A 10,522-nucleotide genomic window follows, 5' to 3' on the forward strand; every position below is an offset into this window, starting at 1 on the left:
GTGATGTCAGTAGACATTCTTCGGGTGGATCTCCTTTGTTGCGCGTGAGATGCTTGATATTTAGGTTGACTTGATGCACAATCGAAATCAGGTTTCGGAGACGGAAAAGTAATCGTATACATCTCGATGTATCGTGAATGGGTGTCCCATGAACACTAGCTTAATATCCAGATGAGCTTTTTTCACTAATTAGCCAAGCCATTGGTGGTGAGACAGAATCCACGATTTGCTTCAGCTTCATATTTCTTAACTGTGCTGTGAGGTCATCGTGGGAATAATAACATGGATACGTTTGCTTATATATGTCAGTGCCTTTACTGATCGGAATAGTTTTTTTGCTAATTTGATTCACGGATTCACGGGACCTGCAACTTTTATACAAACAAAGAAATCATACTTGCCACTTGGTGAATGAGACATGTTTTTCGGTTGTACAACCGCGGTCTTTTGTTGTCCTTTTTAGCTCAAATGGTGGATACAGAATTCAGCACTTCTGACGTAAGTTAGTTTATTAATTATGGCCCATCTATTTTCGACTGGCTCACCAGCCCTCATGATTTTTCTCGCTAATTCCCATCGGGTGTTGGCTGCTCCTCAGATTTACGCGCGTGATCGACCGTTCTGCCGGTTCTTCCGTGTGCTTCATCACCGGTCCATTTAATAGATTCACTGCACTCACACATTGTGCATAGAGATTGAGGTTGATCAACGCCAGCTCATATGACACGAGGTGCGTCATGCCAACTGAGGATGCTTGTGGTCCAGGTCCTCAGTTCATCGAATGAAACAGTGGACATTTGAACTAGCGAGATTTCATACTGTCTCACTTTCCTTTAGGTCTGATTCCTTTATTCTGGTAACCGTAACCAGGTTAGCTGAACGCTCCAACTAGATGGTTATGTTATTATTCCTCCGTCAGACATTGTATTCCCTTGTAGGGGGTTGGGAAGAGGATCTGTGGAAAAATTGGTGAAAAGCTGTAAGCAAGCAATTAATTGGAGTTTCTTTTGTTTGAATGCATAGGGCCAGATGACCCAAGTGGTTAGAGTGCGAATTTACTGACCAGGAGGTCCGTGGTTCGAACCCGACCTCTGCCTCTTGTCTCCCCCTGTTTTGGCTTGGGCAGCCTGGCAGTATCGCAGCCCTCGTGCTTCCTTCGGGTGGCATAGCATTTAGGCACCGAAAGTGTGGTACAACTGAAGGACGAATGTATACATTGATTATTAATCTTTTGGGGGAACGTGGCAGCTGAGTTGCAATTCAGTGTGCTCGGTATGTTTGTGTGTCCAACATCGTTCTGCACAGTAATTCATTTTTGGACTCAATTCCTTCGGAACCATACGCTTTTATTGCTAGCCATAAATTCTTCCTCGTCTGAATCATCTGAAAAGCTCAATTCCCCTTTTCCTGTAGCTTTTAGAAGATGACGAAGAAAAGGATACATCCGGAGACCGAGCCAGGAAACGAATGTTCACACGGGAAAGTTCGTAGACCTTGCGTTTCTTTATGGTTTCTTCCAGTTCGATCGATGCTGTATGCTTTTGGAGATGTTGAGAATCCGTTACCTGAAACGGTTGCAGTCCTAGAGGAGGTTGCCGTAAAACACATTATTCAAATGGTAATTAATCATCGTATATATGTCCACGTAGATCCATTTTGAACTCCAGCTAAATAGCGGTCCCTAAACATGTATCTCCAAGGGGTGTCTAACGAAGGAGTGTGTATACAACATCACTCCATTCTCGATTTGTGACGTGCAGCAAATTTGAAGACGGGTATTGTATTTGGATGTAGAAAATGATGTTTCTCTTGCCTCTATCTCTCAATTCTTCATCGAAGAGACTTTAGATGAAAGACACTCGGGCGCTCGCAATCGAATGACGTGCTTACCTTCTGCGCGACACCGAAAACAATACATTCCATGCCGGAAGCGTTTGTTATGACAGCTAGATGGTGGATTAAGAGTAGACACTATCTTGATAGGTGTTTTCAGTCTCCTTTCCCTAAAGTCAAAATGACTTAACTCAGTTGAAATATGTTTGAAACTGGTCGGGAAATAATCGTATCACAAAGTTTTGGTAGGCAATCCCCTGATTGTTTATCAAATCTTTCTCCGACGATCGGATCCTAATTCCCTAGTGTACTACAATTTTCTTCCGCCTACGGATGGGTTGTTTTTTGCTTGGTGATCGAGCTTGAGCACTGCGTTTATTCTACGGGTTCCATTATGGACAGCTTCGTTCCTGAGAGTTAAACCGATCTGGATAGTCCAAGAGAGAGCAGCAAGCAGCTCCCGTATAACAAGTAGTCGTATTACGAGACGGTTTTTAAGTGATGTTTCGTCCCATGCAACGGGAGCTTGAAGGCAGTAAAATATGTTCTTCGTGGGACTAGTATGTCCGTATTTGTGCAAGCAAGGATTTTTCCTTTCCCTAGGAAAAGATGGTTCAAGAAGGTCGACGTAGTGTTCGCGCACTCCGAGCGCCCAACATTTAAAGCTGACCACTGCGATTCATCCCATACAAATACAAAACGGTTACAGCCTTTCGAGAATTCGATGTGGCTCCAAACATACCTGCCGCGTGCATTAACTTCCGGGGTGAAACGCTTATGCTTTATTCTTTGAACCTTCGGACGTTTGAGCTGGTAGAACCGTTGAGTCATGGGCTCCGGGGCTGTTTATCCAAAACCCTGCTATCCGACTACTTTTCGGTCTAGACTTCTGTCAAAGGCAACGATAAGATCCGCTATTAAAATACTGAGTACGCTTGCTTTGTAACTTTGGCTAATAAGTCGCAGACCCAATTGGTGGCACCTGAAACAACCCCCTTCCTCGGACTGGTCCTCGAAGCCACTTGTTCAGCAGCCCCTCTTCACTCACAGCTCTCTCCGACTATGCAGGCCCATTTCGTGGCACCTGAAACAACCCTCTTCTTCGGATTGGTCCTCGAAGCCACTTGTTCAGCAACCCCTCTTCACTCACAGCTCTCTCCGACTAACTTATTTCAATTGTCCATATCTGTTTTGATGCCTAGTGAAATGAGACAGCTTAGATGTTTAACAAACACGGACGGCCCATTCAATTGTCCATAACTTATCTATTGCTTCATATCTGTTTTGATGCCTAGTAAAATCAGACAGCTTAGATGTTTAACAAACACGGACTCACACTCTTACTTTCAGTGTCCGTACTCTCCCGAATAGGGCTTAGACTTTGCTCTTCGTTTCTTCGGAACTGATTTCCCACTTCCCAATCTCCCCCAGACCCCAGGGCACTCAATAATGGTGTGGTAGTTGCGCTGAGAGCTGTGTATAAAGCCGTTTTATTATTATTTTACTCTGAGTATTTATATTACGTACTGTATTACCTTATTGTATATAATATGTATGACATATTGTTATCCGTATATTGTATTGTTATATTAACTACTATTTCAGTAAGTAGTCGCCATTGCGCTCTAAGGTTGTCTATCCAATTGGATTCAGTACAGAACGGAGCGGAAAATAATCTTCTGTCACTATATACCCTCTACAGGTAGCATTTCCGAGGCTGCGAAAGGTGGTTTCTATTGAAAACTGTCACAACTGTTTCGACTATCTAGAAATACAGGTACTTTTATCCCTGTGGGTAATGCGAACGCCGGAGCTGGATGGCTGAGCCCCCAAAGATTGCAGCTACACGACAGATTCCTAGTCGCTGACGCGCCGCTTGAATCTCCTCTGTTCTCTGATAACTTGGGGGTTGATGCGCTTCCGGGGGGTTAACGCACAGGCTCTGAGTACACGGGTGGTGTCCGTACATATGCAAAGTTCACAGTGTGGCCACAAAACTTGAAAGGCTCGAACCCAAATCCAATGCTTACGGACTAGTCGGTCAGTAGATACTGTTAGACTCGTTTATCTGGGCAGTCTTAGAACTCCTAATGGGCTGTTTAGAGGTGAGGTCACTTCTCGAATTGGCAATACCAGGACAGTTTCTGTCAACCGCCGACACCTGTAAAATAAACTTGTTATGATTAGATTGTATTCTGCGGTAGTCTGATTTATCAAAGACCTGACCACTCCACGCACACTATACGAAGACCTTTAGTGTCTCATCATCCATGTTTTTGAAGGATCGCTCGAGTCTGAGGGAACATGGGACATACAATTCTGAGATGCGCCAGACTATTTTAGAAAGAAGGAAGATACCTCTCTCGATGGGTGAGCTAGTCATACTCCACAGCGTAAGCTGTTTAGGCAATGTACGTCTTTAAGGCGGAATCCTGCGCCGAAACCACAATTATACGCCACTGCACATGCAGCTCATCTACACTCAGATAAAAGAGGTAGCTTTGACTATCATGTTCGCCGTTAAAAACTCATAAATGCTCTACGACCGTCACTATACCTTGTAGACCGACCACAAGCCGCTCACTGCAGCTTTTACCCGAAGAAGGGAATTCCGGTGTATACCGTCAACTCTCTCCCATGATGAACCACTCTTCTGGCACATGTCATCATGATATTTAGTCCGCCAACAGCCTCGGACAGTCCAACACTGTCGCATCTCATTGATTCAAGCAGAGCAAGAGCAGAAGATACCGTAACCGCAACAATTGCTTTGAAACCGGAGGTGAACCACCTTGTATCGGAAGTAGGTTGCATCCTCCCAGTGACTGCCGACATGGTCTGTCAGGCTACTGACTAACGTCGTGTGCTGCAGCAAGTCATCAAATATTCCGGGAGCCTGGCCGCCTACATGCTCACGAGATGACTTGGGATCTTACTTCGACCAGCTTGGTGCACTATCACTAGCCGATGGATGCCTCTTTCTTGGAACACATTGTCATTCCAAATGAGAAGTGCTGAAGCAATCTCACAAACGGCACCCGGGAACACACAGGATGAAGGCTCTTGCTTAAAATTACGTCTGTTAACCTGTGACTCCCGGGAGGGAGCAGGTTCCCAAATCTTGCCTGTGGTATGGTGAAGCGTCTAAGTCACCCGTTAAAGCCTACTTACGCTCGTGGTTTTACCAAAAGAGACGATGAAGCTTTGAGAGCCCTATGACACCATTCACTCAAAGAAAAGACAGCTGAGTCATCATTATCATCAACAGCATAGCATCAGTGTTCAATCCATTACAACAGGGTAATCGAGGTACGTGGATGAGGGAAATATTCATCCAGTGTCCCGGTGTGACCGCACGCTGCTTCAGCGAGGGTTAGAGAATGTTGTTCCGCAGACGCCTTAAATAGATATCAGAGCACATCTTTCGCCGGCGCGGCAAGGTCCTGTATGAGATTCAAGTTGGCCTAGGCTGTTAAATCCTACATACAATCCAAATCTGGCCGACAGATGTGCACATCCTGTCTCAAGGACTGGGTGAGTTGAGTCTCGAAATGCTACCGAACACTTGATCTCCGCACTACTACGTAATTCCGTCAGCTGCTCCGTTGAATGTCAAGCCTGAACACACAATACGACTGCGACGCTAGGCCAGTGGGATCCACAAGCCAGTGAGCCCCGACTTCAGAGCTATCTCAACAAACTTCGAAGAGGGGGTAGTAGGCGGAATCTTGCAACAAAGCCGCCTTACCGCTTGCAGTTAGGCGCCGCTAAGACTAAGGAGCTATGAGAGCTGTGACTCGCCGGAAAATGGGCCCTTGCTGGTCCAGCCTCTAGGCGATTTCTCAGTGATAGAGAATGTGGACCCAACAGACAATCATGATTCAGTATCCACTGAATGACGGTTGCCAATGGCGCATCCAGAGAGTCGTTGCGACGCGCTGTACGTGTTTTTTTACCTGGTTTTGGGCGTCTAATACACCTACTGCGTCCTTGTTTCTTTCGCTGAAAACGTTAGCTTAGGAGGACCAGACCAAAAAAAATTAAACCGAGGCACTGCCTTTATTACGACGTCGAACGTCAAAGCACTGTATGTCTTGTGGATCTTTTTTGCCTCAGTTATATTCTGGTTGGAAATATCAGAGAGCCCACAGTCTGAGGACTGACAGATTCTAAAACCCTTAACCAATAAGTTCATTGCTCCCCAGATAGCACCGCTGGACGTGACACACATGGTTCAGTTACACAGTCTGTGGCGCCTTCGCATCAAAGCTATGTCTTTTGTAGGCCCGTTTCTCTCACGCAAATGGAACAATCCAACGCTTGTCAACCTATCAGGCCCAGCCTGTCTATTCTCATTTTCCAGTGAACGAAACCGTAACAGTTGAAACAAACGTTACACTATATGTCGCCGTAAATCAATCCAGTTTGTTAACCAAATTAAAGCTACTGCAACGGCGCAACTACCAACACACGCATTTTAGTCAACAGTCGTGGATATTTTAACTAACCAAACGTAACAACCTACCCTAGGATTCAAACTTGAGTTGGCCCTACACACCAGTATTCCCAAAGTTCAATAAGCTGGACAGAACTCGGATCCGCTGCATCGACAACCGAACCTCATAAAAACATCACTTAGATCACCCGCGTTTGAGAAGTTCCTATCGATGGGTCATAAGTATTAGCCTGTTAGTGCAGCAATTTGGACAAATCGACTCAAGTTCACATTTTTCGTCCGGAAATCACAATGCGGAAGTTCACACATTAAGGGCAGTTCAACTACCAAGTAATTTGTCGTATCTTTTCTTTTCGGTGTTTGATGGAGGAAACCATGCTCAAGAATATTCTAAACGTCCGGGTCACATTTCCTTATTTCTTATTCATTACTAGGGGCTACCACATGACCACTTTGACCTTGAGTATGTAGAATTTTTTGACATAGTTGAATGGCTTTGAACACGGTCTGTATTGCTTAGCCGTCGGTTACCCTGACAACCGACAGTACGGCATCCTGACAGAACAGTGATCATTGTGCGTTTTCTCTGCTGGTCCCTTCAGTTAATCGATCCTTTTTAAGCGTTTGTTCTCTATTCTTGTTTAGATGATTGTGATTATTTTTAGCCGTCAGGGGAGAATCTTGGGTTAGGATAGGGTAAGATTCAATAGTCATACCTTCTACTGTAGCTCAGCAACGTGAAGCTCATGTTGTTGTTACGCCATCGTTGTCAGTTTCAAGAATTTACGCGCAATTCGCATGCCTCACCTTTATCTTGGGGGCCTTTTTCGGAATTGACTGGTTGAATCCCCTTTTCACATAGCTGTGCGCTTTGAAAATGATACATTCGACGCTGTTCGTTTTCATTAATAAATCGCGCGTTTTCAGATGGCCGTCGGTGGGGTTGGCTGTGGAGCTGGAAGTCCGTTCAAGTCCATGCCACGTTTGGGTTGTATTCGAGATGGCGCGAGGTTTTCGGCGTCCTGTCTTGGTGATCCATGACTGCTGACTTCCCTTTGGGTATACTACTAATATTTTTATCCTCGTGTTATGATTTTTACGGCTGCTGGGCGCCTGAAGGATGCGGGACCTGAACTACTTAGTGCTGAGGAAGATTCCGGTAGCTCATGTTTGTTCTCTGACGTAGGTACTTTATTCAAATCGACACCGTCGATGGGAATGGTATCATCAGTACATCGTTAAGTTACGGTTTATCAGTGTTTATACTTGATGAGTGGTTAACTGGAGCTGATTGGCTGTTTGGTTAGGTGGCTCTAATGATTAGTTTTCTATCCCGTGTTCTCATTGGCCAATGGTCAGGTGGCCGTTAATTTTGGCCTCCTACTTCCATTCGTTGGCCGGTGCTGGAGCGATCTCTGCGCTCGATCTCTCTTGGTTCCACGCCGTGAGGGTTGCTTGCGTGATTTCAAGAAGGATCCTGTTCCTTGGTTTGTCAATCCGATAATCAGGTCTATTTCAGTATTCTTTACGCGTGCGTTCGGTGTTGGAGCGATCTCGGCGCTCGATCTCTCTTGATTCCACGCCGTGACGGTTGCTTGCGTGATTTCAAGAAGGATGCTGTTCCTTGGTTTGTCAATCCGATAGTCAGGTCTATTTCAGTATTCTTTACGCGTAGTGGTGCGTAAGTTGAATCCAGTTCAACGTACCTGTTGGTCGAACCTATCCCAAGTTTCCAGAAATTTCACTCCGTGTTTGCTGTCTCCGCTTGCCAAGATTTTCACGTTCCCGTCCATAAGCTGCTACTTTTCCGAGATGGAGTGCTTTACTGACCCTGCAGGCTACACGGAACTCAGTTTCACAAGCGTACCCATATCAGAAGACAAAAAGGGAACAGCCAGACGAAGGGCGGTGTGTATCTGTAAGACGGGGTGGTTTGAAGCTGTCATCGTGCTGTCCTCCGCGATTGTAGGTTGAACTAAGTAAAATGCTTCTTCCAGGCGACCAGTGGTGCTGCCTTCCTACGAGGATGGACAGGTTATGAAGGTCAGCTCAAAAATCGCACAATCACATCACCCAACGGTTGTCCGTAACCACCAGTCGAAATACCTTTAAAACCTGCAAACTTCCGGACGTATCCCCCATGTACGTTAGCATCAAGAGTGAAACATGTATACCTTCCACCCTTTGGCTGGACCGGTCCCCTTGCAGCATAACGAATCACATTAATATGGCGTGGGTTCCGATCAGGGCCGTTACAATGCACAATTACAGATGTTTGGTAAGGAAATCTCATCTAAGCGTCATCCACATCCCACAGATTATTCTAATGTCATACCAAATTATTATATTGTGTCCGTGTGTCCTTAGTGTTTTCAGTGTTTCTTTTAGTAACCTCATTCATGTTTCTTATACTCTTATCTACAAGATGGTTATTCTTTATCGCACCAATTCCAGATAGCCGCATCATGGTAAACGGTTTTCATTTCAAGTAAATTATTCATTTTAAATGAATCTTTCAGACGCGGAAGGCCTTAAAAGTCGGACGGTCCGGGAAAATTTCTGTTGATGATATGCTCTACTTGGTCCGACGAGATCCCAAGAAGTTTTCACGTGTCAAAGAACTTCTCCTGCTAAGTGAAGAGCTTCGTCGTGCGCGAAAGGCATTTGAGGAAGATGAATTTGGTGTGCTGAAATAACGGGTTGTTTTCGAGGTGTAATTAAACAGCAGCTGTAAATAGACTTATTTCCTAATCTCAACATGTTTCACACAACAGTGACAGAATAAAAACCAAGTACCCTTGAACAACGGTTTTGTTGCCCCCAAAATGGCCGGGATTAACCAACAATTTGCAGAATTCGTGGACGTGTGAATCGACCAGTTCAACTAATAAAAACAGAAAAGCGATGGATGAATGAGCTAGCCTGGAATTGGTTAATTTACTTTATTACAAACATATCCTCCAGGATTAATCGGTTTCAATGAGGCCAAAATAATATAATGGTGGTTTCTTGTTCGTGACTACACTGTCCTCCCATAAGCGCGAAGTTTTGCGTTCAGCATCATGTGCTTGAAACCTAAAGACACAAGACTAAACGTGGGTCTTCGTTTCAGAAGGGCTTGGCAAATAGTCAGTAGTTTTCTATTTGGGCAACGTTTCACCTATGACACAAGGGCTTCATAAGTTCAAGTGAGCAGGTCACCAAGTTGGCCAGGTTTTAAGGCAGACGGAAAACCAATCAGTATGACGTCTTCATATTGGCGCACTAGATCAGTGTTGAGTGTCAATTAACGGCTCTTGTCGGCTAGTGTCGTCAAAATCTCGCATTCCTAGATTGAAGGAGTTTCAAACTGGTTCTGATTGGAAATTGTTCGAAACCCCACGGCTGGTTTCGCCCCTCTTGGGACTCATCAAGTAGGCGCAGTCCCCGAGTTTCCGCCAACCCACCCCACCCCCAACTAAATTGTCGCACACTCAAAAGCCCACAAAGACCAACGAAATCTAACACCGGCAACCGCGGGGAATCACCAATTGAAGTGGAAGATTAGGGAACCAAACCCAATCAAAATTAATTTCAAACTCCCCCAATCTATCAGCGCAAGATTTTGACAACTACACTAGCCGACAATAACCGTTAATTGACACTCAACACTGATCTAGTGCGCCAATATGAGGACGTCATACTGATTGGTTTTCCGTCTGCCTTGAAACCTGGCCAACTTGGTGACCTGCTCACTTGGTTTGATAAAGCTTTTGTGTCAAAGGTGAAACAATGTCCAAATAAAAAAACTGATTGTTTACCAAACACTTCTGAAACGATGACTTCTCAAGCGGTTCCAACTTTTTTTCTAATAGAGTTGGTTCTGTTTCACTTAGGAATAAAAATTATTTGTGGGCGGTTGTGGGATTTGTAGCATCCAGATCAAACGGTCCCCCACATGGTATGGCCCACGTGTGAGTCAATATCGCATTTGGCTTTCACTCTTAGGGCCCGCCAACATTGCGGTGTAATCGTATGAAATCCGAACTTCTGGCATGCGAGGCGAGCGTGTTACCACTACTAGTCAAAAATTGGCCAACGGTTTCAAACGCCGTGGTGCTGACTGCGACGGGTCCCTCGGTTGACACGCGGATAATTAATTGGTTGTTTTTTGAAGCAGGCAAACCAAGCGTGAACACGTTCACACGACCTAATTTGATCCAGCGATATCCAACTGGAATCCGAAGGCTATAA

General features: G+C 45.1%; 1 protein-coding gene across 1 annotated transcript in view; it reads left to right on the forward strand.

Moving 5' to 3' along the window:
- Positions 1 to 9,090, forward strand: part of T265_13805 (hypothetical protein) — a gene marked incomplete at both ends in the record, with an annotated part of 35,223 nt that extends 26,133 nt beyond the window's left edge. Inside the window, 2 exons of the mRNA XM_009170617.1 lie at positions 464 to 498; positions 8,809 to 9,090. Of these exons, the coding sequence (XP_009168881.1) occupies positions 464 to 498; positions 8,809 to 8,985 (212 nt within the window). The remainder of the gene's footprint in view (positions 1 to 463; positions 499 to 8,808) is intronic.
- Positions 9,091 to 10,522: the final 1,432 nt, after the last annotated feature.

The sequence above is a fragment of the Opisthorchis viverrini genome (genome assembly GCF_000715545.1).
Source record: "Opisthorchis viverrini unplaced genomic scaffold opera_v5_104, whole genome shotgun sequence".
Taxonomy (NCBI): Eukaryota; Metazoa; Platyhelminthes; class Trematoda; order Opisthorchiida; family Opisthorchiidae; genus Opisthorchis; species Opisthorchis viverrini.